Source organism: Lathamus discolor, chromosome Z, assembly GCF_037157495.1.
Source record: "Lathamus discolor isolate bLatDis1 chromosome Z, bLatDis1.hap1, whole genome shotgun sequence".
Classification (NCBI taxonomy): Eukaryota; Metazoa; Chordata; class Aves; order Psittaciformes; family Psittacidae; genus Lathamus; species Lathamus discolor.
The window spans coordinates 86,527,863-86,549,002 of record NC_088909.1 but is presented as its reverse complement, the minus strand read 5'-3'; the positions used below and the strand labels follow the sequence as shown (position 1 = coordinate 86,549,002).

Sequence of the window (21,140 nt, the reverse complement as noted above, 5' to 3'; positions counted from 1 at the left end):
GTGTATATTTGAGGACTGAATGTGATCTGTTAAGCTAGATATTTGCCAAGAGGCAAAATTTCACAACTTCAGGATTCAGGAAATATGATCAAAAGTGGCAGAAAATTTAAGGATGATAATGTTGGAGAAAGGTTGGATCTTGCCAAGGCATATTGCAGAGATTAAAACAAACATGGGAGCAATTAAAAGAGGGCATGTTTTGACATGTAGCTGGGAAAAAATGAAATCACAAAGTTGGAATAAAATAATCATTATTAAACTAAAAATTTTAGTTTAAGTGCTCTTTTTTGTCACTCACTTAAATGTAGCATTGATGTGACAAAATTAAGAAGGAGGAAAATATTAGGCACATTGTAAACACTGAAGATTTTTTGTTTATTTGGAGAAAACAGGTTCAGTTTTATCCAGCTTAACATCCGTTTTCTTAGATTCAGCAGTGTGTTATTCAGCCACTCTTATGTATCACCCAGCAAAGATGTTAAAGAAATAAATAGCAAGCAAAAAATTACAAAATTACTCTGAAATACTCATTCAGCAAATATATTCTCTGCCATTTCCCCACCTGGAAAACATAATCCATTGCTGAAAAACAGATTTATGAAAACTGCTTAAAAATGCTGCTTAAATTATTAAGGGGAAAGAAAATTATTTATGTAAACTTTCATTTCTCTTTATTACCTATGTTTCTGTGTCACCACATTACCTTACCAAAAAATCCCTTTCTTTCCCTGTAAACTTGACTGCATTTAGCAAAAGCTGAGGTAGCTGTTGGGAGTGGCTTGGACATCACTGAATGTACCCATAAAAGGCTGATGTATTTTCCACCTTGTTGATGCATGCTGAATAAACTTACCTGTTTCATTTCATTGTCATCACTAGGAGAATCAAACAGCCTACAGGAGATGAAATGGTTGCAACAGATCACTAAGTAATTAACCTTTTTTATTACACCCTGAAGTTCAAGACTAAGGTTATAAAGGATATTAGTTTCTTTACTCTTTTACTGATGTATTCAGTTTAGACAATTGTTGGATGAAATTTCAGTTTTGAGATTTATGTGCTAGGTGTGAGGGTTACCTTAGGGACAGATGCTTCCTACTAAGGAGCTTACTGCCCTTTTTTCAAATGTCTGGTGTGTTAAGTAATAACTAGAGAGTTTTGTTTCATTTTTATATCTTTATGCCAGCAGACGTGCGTTTCTTTCTGCTGTGAATTGAGCCAGTATGTTCTGGGTATAGCTAGGGCCCCAAGTGATTAAAAGCTCAACTCACTCCTCTCAAACAAAAGTGATGAGAAAAACAGATGTAAATCTATCCAATTGCCGGAATCAAGTCACAGTTTGTGCTCTGTAAAGCCAATGCATGTGTCTACACTTAATACTAAGATGAAAAAAGACATCTGACTCATAGCGGATGAAATATAAAAGTCGTAGACACGTGAGAGAAGTTGGGTTACTCCTGGATAACCAAGGATCAGCTGAATGCGCCTGACACTGAGTGGTGGCCCTGCCACTGCTGCTGTTAGAAGCAGACTTCTTAATACCCTGCACTGAGGTTTCTGCTGTTCCTGGGGTAGTTGGAGCATTTTGATATGGGGCAGTTTTCCGTGGCTGCAGGCGGTGTTGTTGGAAGGTGCCCATTTGCACTGCCTTCCTGTGCACAGGCTCAGCTGGACTGCACACAGCCCTCCTCTTCCTCCCCAGCCTTTCTCCCAAAACCTTTCCCAGCTGTATCCTGATGTGCTAAACCACTTAAATTAACTCCAGATTGCTCTGTTTATTGTGTGCCAGAGAAGTGACAGAAGGCAACTGGAGCAACCCCCCTCAAGTAAACACCAAGGAAGAGGTGATACAGGATATTAGGGTGGAAAGTATGGGTTCTGGGCACAACCCTGGGGCTTTAATGCCTGTATGTGAGATCATTTGTGTCTGCTGTTTGCATGTGATTCCAAGTTTTGGCAGCTTCATATCTTCATATTCTTTTGTTTTTTCTTTTTGAAGGAAAAGAAAAAAAAGGTGTTAGGTCAAAGTAGTTATTTCTTCCCTCCCCTTCACTAGACAAAGCTGTAGAAAAGTGAAATAATGATACCCTAAGGCTAGCAGCCTGCCCTGCAGGCCATGCACAGCTTAGCGCTTCTTCCACATCTGAAGTCAGAAACGTCTTTTCTTGTACGTGACTCTGATTAGCAGTAGGTGTAAAATTAGTTTTTCACCACCTCCTGTCCTCAAGGTTGGAATTGAATCGAATCCTCCTTTCTTATCACACAGCTGTAGCCTAAAGTACAAAAGCAGCAGGCCTGAGGTCAGGTATTTTTCATACATCTGGAAGTATGGATGAGTTAGTTTTGGCTGATCGCTGCTTATACAGGGTGTCCATAAGCACAGTAACAGCGGCCTGACTTCCTGCTTTTTTTTCCTTCAAAAGCTGCTATAAATATGCCTCTTAATTAGATTCATAACATTGTTTGGATAATAGCCTAGTTTTGTTCTAAGAGACTCATGCTACTTCCAGAAGCAGAGGAAGAAACCCAAATGTATTCAAAATAAACTTCCGAATGCTTTTACTGAATAAAAACACCTAGATGCTGCCAGCTATTGGACAGTCTCTGCACTCAGAAAATTTAGTGCTTCCTAGCATACTTGTGGTCATTTGTCAGTCCTACCCAGTCCTCCTTTTATTGAGTGTCTGTCTACCATATGGACATATCTGTTGTATTTGGTAGGTGATGGCGGCGGGGGGATGCATTCGGTAACTAAGCATTCTTCTGAGTTAAAACAGTTACTTATTTTAAATTGAAAGAGGGAACATATAGGACAAATTCTATTGTTACTTTTTAGCAAAGAGAAACTACCTTACTGCCAGTTTTATCTTCACAAAGTAATTAATCTATTTATCAGAAGCAAGAAACTAGAATAAGTACAAGGAATTAATATTGACTGTTTTTTCCCTTCAATCATTTTGTGCGCAATTTACATGCTAGATTACATGCAGTTGATGGGTTTCGTATGTCAGCAGCTTTTAGTTTCAGGAGCAGTAGGAGCTTAAAAGATCCCTTTTTCTTGTTGTTTTAAAGATGCTTTAATTTGATAGCCTATTGAAATCCCCAAATCTATATTATAAAATAAATCAGAGTGGGGTGTTTTTCTGGTCTGTGCTCATTTTAAAAATACCGTGTGGCTTTAGCCTTTCAAACAGAGCTTGGCATGGTTTACGTATCAGACAGATGTGTGCTAGATCAGCTTACTGCAGGGGCCCATGAGGGTATAGGAGTTTTCTCTTGCAGCTTCAGAGAAATTCATCAATTCAAAAAATTAGGAGCTTGCGCACAGGTGGAAAACAGAAGAAAAATCTGGGGCATGCCAATGTGGGATTTGAAGAGTACTGTAGATACAATAGGAGCATTTGGCAAGTATTTTGTATGTGTTTTCAGGAGAAAAAGAAACCTAAAGTGTTTCTAGCCAGGAACCAGAATGTTAGGCTGGATCTTTACATATTCTAATGGTTGGTTAAAATTACTAAGCATGATTATGTGATAAATGGTTAGTGAATTGAGTCATGATGTCTAATTGTATTTAAAGTTAAATTTACTTCTTATTTTGCCTTTGCAGATGTATGACTTCAAATGTTTTCTTTATGCCATGTTCTGAATAGGGAAAAAAGTTGTCAGAAGACTTTCTTGGCACAGCACTTGATCTTTCTCTCTCCCCTGGCCGCCCAGTGAAATACTTCCTTTTAATGTTAGTTGGTTATTTCTTGCTCTGTGGATATATGAGTTATATACATACAGACCTATTAAACTATTATGTAACTGTTTTTAAAAAAGAACCTAGGTATCCAAGAGAATCATAGAATCATAGAATAGCAGGTTGGAAGGGACCTCAAGGATCATCTGGTCCAATCTTTTGTAGCAAAAACACTATCTAAAGAGCATGGCCCAGCATGCTGTCCAGCTGATTCCAATGTTAGGGAGTCCACCACTTCCCCAGGGGAGATTATTCTGATGGCTGATTGTTCTTATTGTGAAAAATGTTCCTCTTGTGTCCAAGTGGGATTTTCCTGGGGGTAACTTGTACTCATTACCCCTTGTCTTTAGCATGTGTGTCTGTATAAAAAAGGAGTCTCCATCTTCTTTCTAGCCACCCTTTAAGTACTGGAACATGGTGATAAGGTCTCCCCTAAGCCTTCTTTTCTTTAGGCTAAACAAACCCAGTTCTCTCACTGTTTCCTCATACAGCAGGCTTCCCAGTCCTTTGGTCATCTTATAGCCTTTCTCTGGACCTTCTGCAGCCTGTCCACATCTCTTTTGCATAGTGGGAACCAAAACTGAACACAGTGTTCCAAGTGTGACCTGACAAGCACCAAGTACAGTGGGGTAATTAAATCTGTGTCTGCTGGCGATGCCCTTGTTTATGTAACCCAGCTTCCTTTTGGCTTTCTTCGCCACAGCTTCACACTGTTCGCTCATAGTGAACTTGTTGTCCAGCAGGATCCCCAGGTCCCTTTCCACAGAGCTGCTCCCCAGCCAAGTAGATCCAAGTCCGTGCTGTGCTTGGGGATCATGTTTTCCCAGGTGCAGGACCTCAAACTTGTCCTTATTCAACTTCATAAGGTTCTTGTTAGCCAACTCTTCTTCCAACCTATCCAGGTCATCCTGCAGGATGGCTCTCCCTTCTGAAGTGCCACTTTCGTGCTTTGATTAGTATTTTCAGCAAACTCGATCAGAGTACACTTGATCCCACCTTCCAGATCATTTATGAGGATACTGAGCAGCATTGAGCTCAATATCGATCCATGGGGGACCCCACTTGTGGCAAATTGCCAGTTTGAAAAGGAGCTATTTGCCAGTTATGTATTAAGTTTATTAACCTCATTGTCATAAAACATTTTGCATCTGGATTTTTTTCTTTCAAATAGAAAGCAAGTCTGTTAAGACTGTTTTTTTTCTTATAGCAAATAAGTAATTACTACTGTATTTTCCAATAATTAATTACTGATGTATTTTCCAGTTATTGTAAATATTTTCTGTATTCTTGGATCACATTTTGCTCTACAAATGCCAAAAACTTACCATGAAAATTAAGAATACTAGGACACGCATTTAGGATTACATTTCTGCCATTGTAACCAAGGTTGTTTAATACGTATCACAAATTCTCTGGGTTTATCATTTTGCCAGAATGGAAGGCTTAAGAATAAATAGAAGTTAAGGAGTTTTATGTAAACCCTGCATATTTTTATGATGTATTCTCACTGTCTAACAGAATTTGCAGACTAAGTCTAGTCAGCAAGGGTGATCTTTTTTTCCTTTCTTTTATTTTTTATTTTTATTATAAGTGAGATTTATAAGTAACTCCTTACTTGAACTAAGAAAATACAAAGACTGAAAAGAAATACTGCAGTTAAAACTCTTATTAGCAGCACCAAATACAGCCCTGGATGAATCTGTGGAGAAATTCCAGGAAGCCATCTCTGAGGAGCCTGTCTAGAACAATTTGCCAGGCATGTCAGCAGGACAGCAGGGTGTAGCTCAGTTGTGGTCATAAGAAGAATGCAGCAACCTGAGTGGTCACAAGGGAGACAAAAAAAGGATGCCTGGTTAAAAAAAACCTCAACCCACAAAAAACCCCAAAACAAACCGAAACAAAACCCGTTACTTTTCTATAGTATAATCGAAGCAAGATCTAGTCTGTTAGGAGAAAATATTTAGCTATACAGCAAGGCACACTGCTGCTTTTGAAAAAAATACACCTGAGAACATTTGTTAGGGTTCATGCTTAAATCCAGACTTTTACTCTTTTTGGTTTTCTGTTGTCTAATGAGGTATAAATCCTAAATGAAACTTTTTGCATAGTTGTAGCTATTGCTGATGTCTGTTATCTTTATAGTATGAAGCAGACTGTTGCCTCAGTTCCAGTCAGTCCATCTGAAGACTTGGATCCATACATGCTTCATTAGCTGTTGCTCTCAGAATCATTTTATTGCTGTTTTTTATTGTCTGACTGCTCTTCAAAGAGGCTTTTAGTCGTTAAAATGTTTACTAGTTACATACATCCCACATTACTGCATATATATACTGCCCATGTCAAAATGTTTGGCAGCTGGCAACTCTTCAGAGAAGTGTTTGGGGGAAACAGAAGGGCCTCTCTGTTTAGTTTTGTTTATTGATTCCTTTAAGAACTCCTACAAAACATCTTTTACAGTTTACAAATTTACAGTTTTGGGATTTAACAAATTAAACTCTTTCTAATGTGTATGACAATATTAATTACAGAAACAGATGTTTGTGAGAAGAAAACATAGGTCTTCATTTTTTAAAGTATCTTTGAGATGGACAAGCTTTATTTTGCTTTTATTTTGCATATGTTGAAAGGTTTTTATTGAATTAAATACATTTTAAAAAAACACCCTTCCTCTTCATTACCTTTAACAAAAAATCCACAGTAATTTGAAAGACAGGCACCTTCTTTTTGAAAATACATTATATTCTCTGATTTTCTGTGTGGGAAATGTGTACTATTTTCATCCAGAATCTTCTGAGAAGAAGGTACTGTGGATTTTTGCTGTTACAACCCACTCTGTTAAAGTATCTTAATGTGAACAGCGTTGTATGGATTTTAAGCTGAGTGAGAAAGTGATTAGATGTAAATAGGTGTATGAGGATGAAAGAAGATAGAAATAGCCCTATAAAATATGCCTTTTTTTCTTGATGGCATATTTGGGTAGTTGCTAAAGTTGGAAGAAAAAGATTTTATTTTTCTGCAGATATCTTAATCATAGAATGGTTTGGGTTGAAAGGGACCTTTAAGAGCATGTTGTTCCAAAACTTTCTGCATTCTCTTTCACTAGGCTAGATTTCTTAAAGCCCCATCTAATATGGCCTTGAACACTTTCAGGGGTGGGGTAGCCACAACTTCTCTGGGCAACCTGTGCCAGTGCCTCACCACCCTCACAGTAAAGATTTTCTTCCAAATATCTAATCTAAATCTACCCCCTTTCAGGTTAAGACCATTCCCCCTTGTTCAGTCACTACAGGCCCTTCTAAAAAGTCCCCCTCCAGCATCCTTGTACATCCCCTTTATGTACTGGAAGGTTGCTTTATGGTCTGTCCAAGAACCTTTTCTTCTCCAGGCTGAAAAAGCCCAACTCTCTCAGCCTGCCTTCATATGAGAGATACTCCAGCCCTCTGATCATCCCTGTGGCCCTCATCTGGACTCATTCCAATAGGTCCATGTCCTTCTTTTGTTGGGGGTCCCAGAGCTGAGCACAGTACTCCAGGAAGGTTCTCACGACACTGGAGTAGAGGGGCAGAATCACCTCCCTCAAACTGCTGACCATGCTCATTTTTATGCAGCCCACCATACAGCTGGTTTTCTGGGCTGCAAGTGCATGTTCCTGGGTCATGCTGAGCTTCTTGTCAACCAACACCCCCAAGTCCTTCTCTTCAGGGCTGCTCTGAATCCCTTCATCCCTGAGCCTGGTATTTGTGCATGGGATTGCCCTGAACCACATGCAGGAATTTTCTTGTGGCCTGTTCAACTTCATAAGGTTTGTGCTGGCCCCCCTCTCAAGCCTGACAAGGTCCCTCTGGGTGGCATCCCTTCCCTCCAGCATGCTGACCACATCCACAGCTTGATGTCACTGGCAGACTTGCTGACAGTGCACTCAATCCCACTGTTCATGATGCTCACAAAGATGTTAAACAATATGAACCCCTGAGGCATGCCACTCGTCACTGCTGTCCACCTGACATTAGACCACATCTCTCAAAGTGCAGCCATCTGGCTAATTCCTTATCAACTGAGTGGGCCATCTGTCAAATCCATGCTCTGCAGTTTAGATACAGGTCCTTTTCTCTTATCCACCAGTGCTCTAATCCTGTCATAGAAGGCCACTAAGTTTGTCAGACATGATTTGCCCTTAGTGAAGCCATGTTGGAAAAGGGTTGGAAAAGACCTTAAAATCATCTAGTTCCAACCCCCGTGCCATGGGCAGGGACACCTCACACTAAACCATCTCACCCAAGGCTTCACAAAACTGGCCTTGAACGCTGCCAGGGATGGAGCACTCACAACCTCCCTGGGCAACCTATTCCAGTGTCTCACCACCCTAACAGGAAAGAATTTCCTCCTTATATCCAATCTAAACTTCCCCTGTTTAAGCTTTAACCCGTTACCCCTTGTCCTGTCACTATAGTAACTGATGAAGAGTCCCTCCCCAGCATCCCTATAGGCCCCCTTCACATACTGGAAGGCTGCTATGGGGTCTCCACGCAGCCTTCTCTTCTCCAGGCTGAACAGCCCCAACTTTCTCAGCCTGTCTTCATATGGGAGGTGCTCCAGTCCCCTGATCATCCTCGTGGCCCTCCTCTGGACTTGCTCCAACAGTTCCATGTCCTTTTTATGTTGAGGACACCAGAACTGCACGCAATACTCCAGGTTAGGTCTCATGAGAGCAGAGTAGAGGGGCAGGATCACCTCCTTCGACCTGCTGGTCACACTCCTTTGGATGCAGCCCAGGATACGGTTGGCTTTCTGGGCTGCGAGCGCACACTGCTGGCTCATGTTCCTTTTCTCATAGACCAGCACCCCCAAGTCCTTCTCTGCAGGGCCCCTCTGAATCTCTTCTCTGCCCAGCCTGTAGCTGTGCCTGGGATTGCTCTGACCCTCTGATTGAGGTGTAGGACCTTGCACTTGTCGTGGTTGAACTTCATAAGGTTGGCATCAGCCCACCTCACAAGCATGTCAAGATCCCTCTGGATGGGATTCCTTCCCTCCAGAGTATCAACCGGACCACACAGCTTGGTGTCATCTGCAAACTTCAGGTTTTTAAGATGGTCTTGAGCCAGATCCTCTCCTACAGTGGGCCCAAGGTCTTCAATCTCACAGTCCCTGTGTCTACCTTCCAAGACTTGGGTGGTGCGGTCAGAGCATTTGCCAGGGAAGACCGAGGCAAAGAAGTCATTAAGAACCTCAGCCTTCTCCATATCCTGTGTAGCCAGTTCTCCCGAGAGCTTCCTCAGGTGGCCTGCGTTATCCCTAGTCTGTTTTTTATTTGCTACGTACCTGTAGAATCCCTTCCTGTTACCCTTAACATCCCTGGCCAAGTTTAATTCTAACTGGGCCTTAGCCTTCCTAACCTGGTCCCTAGCTTCCCGGACAACACCCCTGTATTCTTCCCAGGCCACCTGTCCTTGCTTCCACCTTTTATAAGCCTCTTTTTTCCTTTGAATTTTCCTCAGCAGCTCCTTATCCATCCAAGGAGGTCTCCTGGCCCTCCTGCCGCACTTCCTTCTAGGTGGGATGCAGCACTTCTGAGCTTGTAGCAGGTGATCCTTGAATATCAACCAAGAGTCTTGGCCCCCCCTGCCCTCCAGGGCTATATCCCATGGAACCTTACTAAGCAGGCTCCTGAAGAGGCCAAAGTCTGCTCTTTTGAAGTCCAGGGCAGTGAGCTTGCTGCACGCTCTTCTCACTGTCCTGAGGATCTCAAACTCTACAATCTCGTGATCGCTGCATCCAAGGCTGCCCTGGAGCATCAGATTCTCAACAAGCCTTTCCCTGTTGGTGAACATGAGGTCAAGCACGGTACCTGTCCTTGTTGGCTTGTCTGTTACCTGCAGAAGGAAGTTGTCTTCCACACAATCGAGGAACCTCCTGGATTGCTTGTGCCGTGCAGTGCCATCGTTCCAACAGATGTCAGGGTGGTTGAAGTCCCCCATGAGAACAAGGGCCTGCGAGCGTGAGGCTTTTCCTATCTGTCTGTAGAGTGCTTCATCCACAGGTTCTCCTTGAATCTGTCTGTGACAGATCTCCACAGGAATGTCTCCCAAAGCTGTTTTCCCTTTAACCCTGACCCACAAACTCTCTGTAAACTGCTCACCTGCCCCCAGACAGAGTTCCATGCTCTCCAGCTTATCCCTAACATAAAGGGCAACTCCCCTCCCCACCTGCCGGGCCTGTCTTTTCTAAAGAGCCTGTAACCTTCCATTCCAACACTCCAGTCATAGGAGCCATCCCACCACGTTTCTGTGATGCCTATTATATCATACCCCGTAGATGTGTACACATCTCTAATTCCTCTTGTTCGTTCCCCATGCTATGGGCGTTTGTATAGAGGCATCTGAGACGAGCTCCAAATGAAGCCGGCTCGTTGGCTGGAGCAGCTAGAATATCTCTACATTGCTCCAAGCATTTATTATAGGTGCTGGCAACTGACTGGGTGTGTTGGGATGGAATGATGCCCCCCTCCCCCAACACATCTAGTTTAAAGCCTCCTTGACCAGTCTGGCAAGCCTCCTACCAAAACTGCTCTTCCCCTTCTTTTATCAGAGCAGCTCCACCAGCCCCCAGTAGACCTGGCCTACAAACTTCAGTCCCGTGTTCAAGACACCCAGACCCCTGACTATGACACCACCCTTTTAACCATTTATTAACCTGGCCAATCCTCCTAGCTTTTTCTTGGTCCTCCCCTGTGTCCTGGAGAATTGATGAAAACACTGTCTGAGCTCCAGAGCCCCTAAGCACCTCTCCCAGGGCTCTGTAGTCTTTCTTTATGTTCCCCAGGCTACTACTGTCTATATCCCTAGCACCCACATGGATCACTAGGAGTGGTTAATAGTCCGTGGGACTTACTAGAGCAGGCAGCCTCTTGGTAACATCCCTGGTCCATGCTCCTGGTAGTCAACACACCTCCCTTGAGACCGGGTCAGGCAGACAGACAAGTGCTTCTGTCCCTTTCAAAGTACAGCCCCCTACTACTACAACCCGCCGCTTTTTATTTTGCAGCACCAGTAGAGATCTTTACCTGTGCATCAGCCGGCCGTTTCTGGTGCAAGTGCGTTTCTCATTAGCCTCCTGCAGGACAGCAAAGCAGTTCTGTGTGGGGACAACAGATTTAGGAGGAAGCCCCTTGCTTTTAATTATCCTTTTCCTCCTGTTTTTTTGTTTGTTTTTTTTTTTTTTTTGTCACTAATTCCCAGCTTCCCGGGTTAACGGCCTCCTTCTTTCCTTCATGAGCTGGAGGGGAAGCTTGAGGCCCCTGCACAGTTTGGGCCTGGAGCAAGCAGCCCTGCTTCCTGTCAGCTTCCCTGACATCTTGCAGCCTGTTAATTGAAACAGAAGACAGAAGTTCTCACTTCAAATTTTTTTTCTTGTTATAACAATGCATTGTATTTAGTGGAAATCATCATTGCCAATACTTCAAAAAGTAGTCAAGGGGTTACAGTACTATGCATGACTATTTTGAAGACAACAGTTATTTCATTTGGAGATCTTTGTATCAGTCTATTTTATCAGGATGCATGTCCCGCAGACACAATTATATTGAAAATGTGGTGTTTATTTTATAGTATTTATTGCCCTTAAGAAACTTTTCCATCTGTGACTGTGGTTCCCTCAGATCACTGTTGCAAGTACTCTCTGCAGTGCTTACAATAGTCAGTGTGCTTCCTTTTCTCTTTTGGATTTTTAATTTCTCTTCCATATTAGGAATGATAAATCAGTGCAGCCTATTGTTTGTGTTTATGATACAATTACTGCATTATATGGTTTTCTCCATAGTCAACATGGCTGATGTTACTTCAAGGATGCAAAACTGTGAAACTACCTATTAAAGTAACTAGGAAGCTTTTGTTTCTCTCCTTTACTCTGTCATTTTAACAGTTACCCTGCATATGTCTTCTGTGCATTTTTTCATTGATGGTGGCAATGCCTTCTATGAACTCTGTTTCAGGCCACTCTTATTTCAGTGAAAATATCTCTCACTAGTGTTCTCTTTCATTGTCACAAATAGCCCACAGAAGAAAATTCTATCAGAATGGAAGAGTCTCAGTATTCCCCTTCCTAAAATAACACTGATTGATGGCAGTGATAAGAAACCTGGGAAAATAAACAGAGCTAAACACCTATCAAAGCAATGCAAACCAAGCAAACAACAGAGCTCTTAAAAATGCATGATGCTTCTATTTAAGAAAGCAAACAAAACTAATGCATTAGCTAGGTAGCACTTATGCCAAGTACCATAATTTCCAAGTATAGCCTTATTCTCTCCACTTTCATCCTTTCTTTAGGGACAAGAGCTGGTTTGCTTTATGGTTTTTCTAATGCACATAATATGTTGTGGGTACTACTGAAGTCTAAATTATATAGATGTAATTACAAAAATGATTCTTACAGATAGGAAAAATATGCTCACTACATTTTCTAGACTATTTTGCTATTATTTTTGATGAAAGTCATATTTGATGTTTGTCTCCAGGAAAGAGATAATTGAAGTATCATGCTTGGGGGAGGCTTGTGTTTCCAGCTAAAGTTGTAAGACTGAAGCTTTAATAATAAGCAGTGTTTTAAACCAGAGCCTCTAGTTGTAGGTACCTTGATTGCAAAAGCTTTGCTCTGGAGACTGTCTGCAGATACTAGGTATTAGGATGAGTTGTGGAGAGAAACAGTTGCAAAATGAATGATAAAGCATTCAGAAAGTATTGTTTTGAAGTGGATTTAGAATAGAATATGGAGCCAGTGCAGAACATGAAGCAATACTAACCCTATTTGTCTTTTACCTAAGTGAATATTGTGTATTGTAAACTACTGGGAGTTTCCATATGATCTTTGGAGTTTGTTCCATATTTTAGGTACTTTGCTAGAGTAGCTTGAGGAGTTAGTAAGGAATAGCTTATTTGGGACAGCATGAGAATGGCTATACTTCCACAGACGAAGAATCCATCAGGGCAAGCACCCCCACAGTACAACAGTGTCTGGTAGCGCGTGCTTAGGAAAAAGTGTTGGGACCAATTGTTTGTGCCTTTCACCAAACATTGTGTGAGAACTTTTGAATCTTCAGCAGGCTGAGGCTGAAGAAATTCCTGAGGCAGAGGAGGATTTGACTGTAACCCAGGAAATGCACACTTACCTCACTCAGATCTTCAAAAAGACAGTCTGCTTCTATAATTCCCTTGCTACTTTGTTGCAGGTATTCAGGATGAAAAAGAATCTTATGTGCTAGTATTCAACTGATACAGACAGTAAGTAGCCTATGATACAAAGAAGATATTTAACATAATTAAGATCTGATCCTACTTTAAGTCCAAACTGTGCTCTAATATAGTGTAGATAAGATACCTTTTATTCTAAGGCCATCTAAGGTTAAAAGCTACTGAAAGCTCTGTCCCTTGAGTATCCCTGACAGGAATTCCTGTGTACACTAAGAGTAGAAAGAATTGTTGAAACAGATTTTTTATTTTTTCTTTTTGTAACTGCCAACTGCCTGTATTCTCACATCTCAGTGCTCAACATTGTTGTGTGAGAAATACTGTTAGCTAGTATTTAGTTCCCTGCATTTCATAGTGAAGACAATAAAGCTTTTAATTTGTTTATTTTTAGCCCAAAAGTGCTGGACACACAATCAGCCCCACTGGGAGCTAGCTGGGCCATAATTTTCAATTCATGTTGTTTTTTCTAAGTACTTTGTTTAGCTTAGCCTTCCACTTTTCAAAGTCTTCACAGGGACGAGTTTATTCCTTGATGGAACAAAAAAGGTCTTCTATGTGCAGTAGAAAAATGTTTATAGTGGTGGTTACATTGATCTGTAATTAATGAAACAGAAGAGAGATAATTTTGTGATTGCAGTCAAGTTCTTCTGTAAGGTGTGAGACATGTACTACTTGTCTCTTCCCTCAAATTCCTGGGTTTTAATCAGAAAATGTAATACAAACATGTCAAATTATACTGAAAGTCAGTTCAACAGCTACTGTTTAAAACAATCTTAGCCTCATTAAAATACAGAAAAATTATGCTTAAAAGAGTTGCCATCAACAACTCTTCTGAGATTATTACAACAGGTTTGAACAAGAACAGCAGTACAGCAGTGCTAAAAGTCAACTTCAGAGAATCATTAATTCTGTTACATTCAGGAATCTGGATTTTATTCCTAGTGTGGAAGCTTAGAGCTAAAAAAGAGTTACATGAAGTGTCTCTAATTAATGTAGATATTTCTGAGTTACTATAGTTCAACTTTTCTTGTAACTATCTTACATGTTTTTCTCACCAAATACAATAAATTCAATGTATTTCCAAATCCCTTTTGCTATTTTAACTAGTTTCAACTCAGTTTGTTAGAGCTTTCTCCTTCTGCCTGAGAAACTCTGTTTTGTGTAATACTGTGTAACATTACAAATCAATGCGGCTGCCTAAAAATCTAGGAAAACGGCGGTTCTAAACTAGGAGTACAGGTATTGTCCTGACACTGGCATAGCAGTTTTCCATTTTTAGTAAGTACTCTGGTAAACAGTGTATTCTGAGTACTAATGATGGCATTGATAGCAGGTCTTCTTGTGGTCTCTAAAGCGGTTGGAACTATATTTTTGAAGTCTTTTATTCTGGAAGCTTTGGATGTCTAATGATATTTAGAATGAACATCAGAGGTTGCTCTTAAAAGTCTTTCTAAATCACTGGCTTGTAGTACAGTATCATTTCTAGCAATAGCTTTTCATAATAGCAACTTGTAAGACTGGCAAGAATTTTATATGTATTTGTTACATGCTCTGAGTGTACAACATGTTGTATGAACATTTAACAGCACTATGCAAGTACTGCCATGACGCACCTATATTCTGAAAATACTTTTTTTTCTAAAGGATGAATAAATGTTGTGGGGAGGATTTTTCTGTTCCTTTCTTACCAATAGTTCATTTTAAATACTTGTTTTCCAGATAATGGAGGACAGACTTTGGCAGGTGGAAATAACTGGCCGCTGAGAGGAAGAAAATGGACCCTCTGGGAAGGAGGAGTCAGAGGAGTAGGCTTTGTTGCAAGTCCGTTGCTGAAAAGAAAAGGTGTAGAAAGTCATGAACTTATCCATATCTCTGACTGGCTTCCAACACTGGTGCACCTTGCTGGAGGACATACGAATGGCACTAAGCCTTTGGATGGCTTTGATGTTTGGAAAGCTATCAGGTAACTTGCGTGTCAAATCACTGAGTCAGCATTCTGGTATGAGAAGAATTTAATCAGCCGAGAGAAGAGAGCTGGGTCTGGTGGCAGAGGGGAATATTACATGTTCCCTAAAGAGAAGAAGTAAATGCAGTTAATGTTGCTGTCCATAAGAGAACTATCCAGGTTGCAAATTAGTCCTGATCACAGATGTAAAGCCTCCAGACAGCTTTAACTTGACAGGTTGAATCTGTCAGTATGGACACAACAATGCATAAACATGGTGTACTTTTTCCAGAACGCTCTGTGATCCAGAAGTACATTAACTGGTTTTGCACAGCACGGAGTACAAGTTAGTAAACTTTATGGACCCAGCCTTGCTCTCTACTGAGCCCAGTTGCATGTCACTGCTGTATGCATCTGGAATTGGACATTTGGGAAATCTATGCAGACATTAAATTCACTGAGTGTGCATTCCACTTTGTTGGTTTGTTAGCTCAGTACAGCGCCTGTCAGGCTGGCTCAAAATGTAACCGTTCCCATAGGTTGGCATCATGCTGTCCAACGTCAGCCTCTGAGGTAGAGTACAGAAGTAGACCTGGTGTGGCTCCTGAGAGGTTGTGATGTTGTCCCTGATTTAAGCAAACTGGAGTGCTCAGGAGCACAGTGCAGACATGCTTGGATGGCTGGAAAAAAGAGGCAGCGTAGCTGTGATAGGATTGATACCGAGAACAGCTTAATGACTTTTACTGGACACTCTGACTCTGTGTACCTCTCATGCTGCCTGGATTAACTGTCAGGATATCCTGAACCCCATTAGTTCATAAAATAGAATGTTTTCCATTCATTAAAAGAAAAAATGAGTTAAATCCCCTACATCTTTCCTCTGAAAAGAATAATGAAATTGTTACCACAAATGCTAGGTACTGGGTGCACTGGGGACGTAAGGTATCTGTTTATTACTGAGGCATTTGGCTCAGCAAAGTAAGTAGAATAGAATGTAAAAGTATAAATGAAATAGGCATTTACTGGTAATGGTGTGGGTTTTTTTCACTGAAAAAACTATCAAAAGAAACTGGTGTTGCCCCTTTGCAATATCTTCAGTCAAGACTTATATACAGTCAGTCCTTCATCTTTCAAAGCTTTTCTTTTATTGTAAGGTTCTTTTATTATACTAAAATGGATTACAAAGTCCTTAAATACCTAGTTTCTGCAGAATTTTGAACTTCTATAACCAACCCTTATTTTTGCAAAATAGTGACGTTAGTTTAAATTCCTGTTTCTCCCTCTTTTGTGCTTCATGTAATGTATTCACTGATGGGGCTAAATCTATTGCGTGTGTTCTTGGAAGTTATATTTATTTTAGTACATTTTGTATATAATTTTGATTTGCATGAGAAGTTTAATACTGCCAAAGCAGAATAGGAGAGAACTAGCTAGTAGAAAAAACTAGCAATTCTACTTCCTACATGCCATTCATTTGAGAATTAGTGCTTTGTTTCTTTTGATAATCTTTGTTCTGTTTTTATAGAAGTCAGACAATACTGTATCATGTGTGTTATAACCTTTGTCCCCTTCTCAGGGTTCCCACCCCAGCTTGCATGATAAATGTAGCTATTTATGTAGCAAATGCTGATTTTTTTCCCCCTATTTTCTGTATAATGCATTATGCTAAATGCTTGGGTTTGTGTATCTTAGCATCCTAGACTGTGAATTACAGAAGCTAGTTTCTAAACAAGTGTCAGTAGGAGTATTTTTTGGGTTAGGGTTTGAAATGAGAAATTGGCAGAGCAGGTAGAGCGAACCCATCTACCCATCCCTGGTTAGCCCTATATATACCTTGAAGTAAAAACAGAACAGAAACAACAAACCAAGCCTACTCCCCACCCAGAAATACTGCAAAGCCTGCATCTCGCTTTCAGAATTGTTTTGTTTGTACATTTAGTGGGATTACCTGTTTTGAAACTGCTCAGCTTGACTTTTTTCTTGGTGCTGCCTCTGTTTCTGAGCTATGGACTAGTTTTCTATACTAGCTGGAGTCTGCAGAGAGGTCACGGCTTTGTGCCCAGGTGTACTGTATGGCTCTCTTCCAAGTGGAAGAGTATAAAGATGTGTATAATTGAGGCCAGGGACTATTAACTGCCAGGAAGGAATGGAGACTACTGTCCAGCCAGAGAAAGTAAAACGTTTTATATGCCAGTGTAACTGTGGGAAAATGCAGCAAGATCCTGGGGTACTCTTGAACCATAGACTTTTCTTCCAGCTATCAGCAGAAGTCCTGCCTTCTTCAAGTTCAGATTCAACCAGGAATTCTTTGTCATTGACTGTTCTCAGATCAGGTTACTTCAGCAGAAAAAATTGTATGTGGGGACATATAGGTACAGCTGCGCATCCTCTGCATGCTCCTGGCACTTGAATTGTTTCTGTTTGTGGAGGGATTGAATGTAATGTTCATTGCAATGAACACAATGAAAAGAGTCAGGTTTTGTAAAGTGTTAGGCTGCTTTTTGACTGACCTTGCAACCAAAATGCCAAATTTTACGTGATTTTCCTATGTAATCAGGAAAAATGAGTATATTGAATTTCATGATCATAACTGAAAAGGTCACTTGAATATTGGATAACAAACAATGAAGGCAGAGTGCCCTTTTGGTGACATCTGACGGAAACTTCAAAAATGTTGCTTTTCTTGGACCAGATGGCTCATAATGAGTGAAATTATAATTTGCTAAGATTCTAACTGATTTTGAAAACAGAAATTAATAGCCTATCACCGTGTTACGTCTATATTTTTCAGCCCAGTCTAATACAAATAGTTGTATGTGTTTCTTGTGATTTTTTTTTGTGTGTGTGTATGTGTGGACTGTAATCCTAAATCTGCTGTTTCATGTGTGTGTAATCAAAAGGTTATACATTTGAACCTCGATTGAGATATTCAGAAGAATATATGCAACAATACAGATACTCTCAGAAGTCACGAAAATATTGGATCCATTCCAGTATCTGTCTGTTGTCTGTCTGTAAATGATCAGTATTTAAAGGATGTGTTCTTAATATGATAACTATGTAGTATATATAAATTATTATACCATTTTACTATAGTTAGTTATGAATAATACAGACATTAGACCTAAATTTTGTAATCTGGGTATAAAGTCTGAAATATCAGACCAAAATGAACTTTCTGTCGTGAGTTTAAGATGATTTGTAGTCCAAATTTGGAATTGAATTAACATGACACTGATTCATATGAAGTTCTCATAGTAAAAAAGAGTGCAGAAAATGTGTGTCCAACTGTTTATTTTATGCCTTCTCTAGTTACTTTTGACTTGAAGAACCATAAGAAAGTTTATGGTTAGGAACAAATGGCATGAAAAAGATAAAAGTTCAGGGGCACATGTTTCTTCTTTTGCATCCTTTTTAGCCAGCTGTACTTTTAAGATTCTTTCATACAAGGCATAAAACTGAGGAAATGCAACATTTTCGTACCCTTTGAACAGGGCGAACTTTTCTTAGGTAAAAATGTGCATGCTACTTAAAAGCTCCTTGATGGGGACTTTGAAGTCAAAAGTTCGCTCTTTCCAAACTCATCTGCTGACCTAGTAGTGTAGGAAATACTGCTGCAACACTGTATCAATGCAAGACCTAACAGAAGAGCAATGTGATTTCATCTCAAATAGAAACTGAAATAAGGCAGTTTTTACTCACACTCTCACAGACTGACACTCTCCCTCACTGAAAGGTGTGTGTCTGAGAAGTCTGCCCAGCAGCCAGGCACCAGGGCAAGGGGTTTCCAAGCCATTCATCTGGCAGTCAGGCACCACGGTGTTTGTGACCAGATGTTAGGCCCAGGATCTGCTGCAATGGTGCAGAGGTCCAGGAACACCAACTATGAAGTCCTTCTAACATCTTCTGTGTTCTTCTGAGGTTGGTAAACGTGACAGGTTCTGATAATGCCTTTTTGTACCCTTTTGTTCCCGCTTTTCTGTCCTGTCCCATCTCTGTGAGTCACCAGATGCTATCACTGTTTCATCCCCAGAAACAGTGTCCCTGTCCTGTGAAACTGGTCTGGATGTGTTGGGGTCTTGCTGACCTGCTTGTCTGGATGTCGTTAACACAGGCTTTTGTGACAGCCCGTTCGCTGCTGTGTGTTCCCACATGCAGATCTTCACAGTCTTTCTCTGTTCATACCAGTCTTGGTCTATCTGCTACAGTTTTCTACAGTAAAAGGTAGCAGGCCACCTTGCTCTTGCAAGTAAAATTTTGTTGCAGCATATCTGTAAACTGGTAGTTACTAAACTTTATTTTCCCTCAAGTACCTTTGGAATTCAATTTAACTTTCCCTTTAATGTTTCTAACTTCTTTTTGAAAATAGCATAAGATAGTATTACTGTACCAACCTATTTTTGGATATCAGACCATTCCAATCTCATGTATAAATCTTCTACATAAATCATAGTAGATTGCACTTTTTAAATTAGATTACCATGGGTAACACCACATTATAGCTGGAACCTCTAAAACCATGCACATATTAGAAATTATTTCTGAACATACAGTGGTAATACCACTAATATACTTTACAAAAAATAGTAGTTGACAATACCAGGAACAGTTAATAGAAAACCGTAGTAAAATCCAACTAGTCAGGGAATCTAAGCTGTACTGCATGTTTCCAAGCAAGTATCTCAAAAGGCACTTGTGTGTTTGAGAAACATCTGTTCCCCAGATGCTTGCCACTCTACTGAAACTGAGATACTAGGCAAAACAATTTTTCTTATGCTGAAATTTGCCCTGTTTGATACATTGTATGGTATATTTGGGGTTTCAGTGCTGAATATCTAGTATGTCCTTGCTCAGAAAAAGAATTGTATTTGCCTTAACAGGAAAATGGAAGACCAAATGGTAGAGCACATGAAGCAGTATGATAGATAGGCACTGAGAAATTCAGGATAAAATACAGTCTAACAACTGATATTTCTTCAAAGCTGGTTAGCAAGCATCTTCTCGTATGTTTTGCAGGGCAAGTTTCAGGTTGAGTGCCAAATGGTTACATTCATGTTGGGGATTAAACATCCATTTGAAAAAACGCTGAAGAAAGAGCAATCTAAAGCTAAGCATAATGTTTATTTCCAGCATATCTGAAATAAAATTATTTTAGGAAAGCATGTACAGATATGACCCAGAGAAATACGATATATGGCAAGGTTCTAAATGGTCAGATTTTGCTGAGTAACACCGAGGATGTTTTTGCGCACAATAAACATATTTACTGTGAAAAATCTTGGATTCCTTCCCAAGGACATCTTCTGCCTATTTTAGAACAACAGCAGAAGTGGAAGATCACATGTAGATATTTGTTCATGTTCACTAAGGAGTAATAGATCTTTCTGTACGTTTTTAAGACTTTGCAAAGCAGAAGATAGAGTAATATTCTCAGCATAAACTATCTGGTTCTCCTACCAACTCTGAAGTTAGTCTGTATGCTTTCAGCAAGATGTTCTTAGAGAACTTTTTTGGAAAGCAATACCTTTAAGCTGCTTTATTAAATAGTCAGACATGATAGAATAAGAACCAGACAAAACAAAAAGTTCCTTATTTTTAGGGAAAGGAGCTATGTATTAGAGTACTGGAGTCTCAAAATAAGTATTCTAATATTAGAGCATTGTAAGATATGGTTACGCTGGAAGCTCCTAAAATACAAAAGCAGGATTCCCTAGAGAATCTTACTGCTTTCTTATTCTAGCTCTGATGGCTAGACTATATTCCTGATGCAAAATAACTTCAGTAGAACATCTGCCAAGGTGACTTTATTGTTGAGGCTGTGTCCTTTGAGGGGACTAAGGTCAGTGTGGAGCTCTGTAAAGGGGAAGGAGGACAGAGTTGGGGCGCAGTGAATGGAAACTCTGCTGCAACAGTAAATTCTCTACTTCTTGTCCCTAAGATGTCATTTCTGTCTTCCTGATGTCCTTTTCTGTCAGCCAGCTGCTTTCTTCACTGTACATTGCCATCTTCTTTTCTCTGTTGTTTTGTGAATAATGTATGCTGGTTATAAACCTCCACATTGTGTACCACAAGACTACTGGAATAACACCCAACTGAACAAGGATTTCAGTACCAGCTAATAGTGCTACAAAGCTTAATGGAGTAATGCCATAAGTTTCAGGGACTGTATCTCATGATTATGTATAAATCACATTTCCAAGTTACTGTGATA

The 21,140-nt window shown here is 40.3% G+C and overlaps 1 protein-coding gene across 1 annotated transcript in view; it reads left to right on the top strand.

Annotated features, from left to right (window-relative positions):
• The window catches only part of ARSB (arylsulfatase B), a 72,601-nt gene that overhangs the window by 20,792 nt on the left and 30,669 nt on the right, over positions 1-21,140 (top strand). Inside the window, exon 5 of the mRNA XM_065661519.1 lies at positions 14,704-14,947. Coding sequence (XP_065517591.1) covers positions 14,704-14,947 — 244 coding nt within the window. The remainder of the gene's footprint in view (positions 1-14,703; positions 14,948-21,140) is intronic.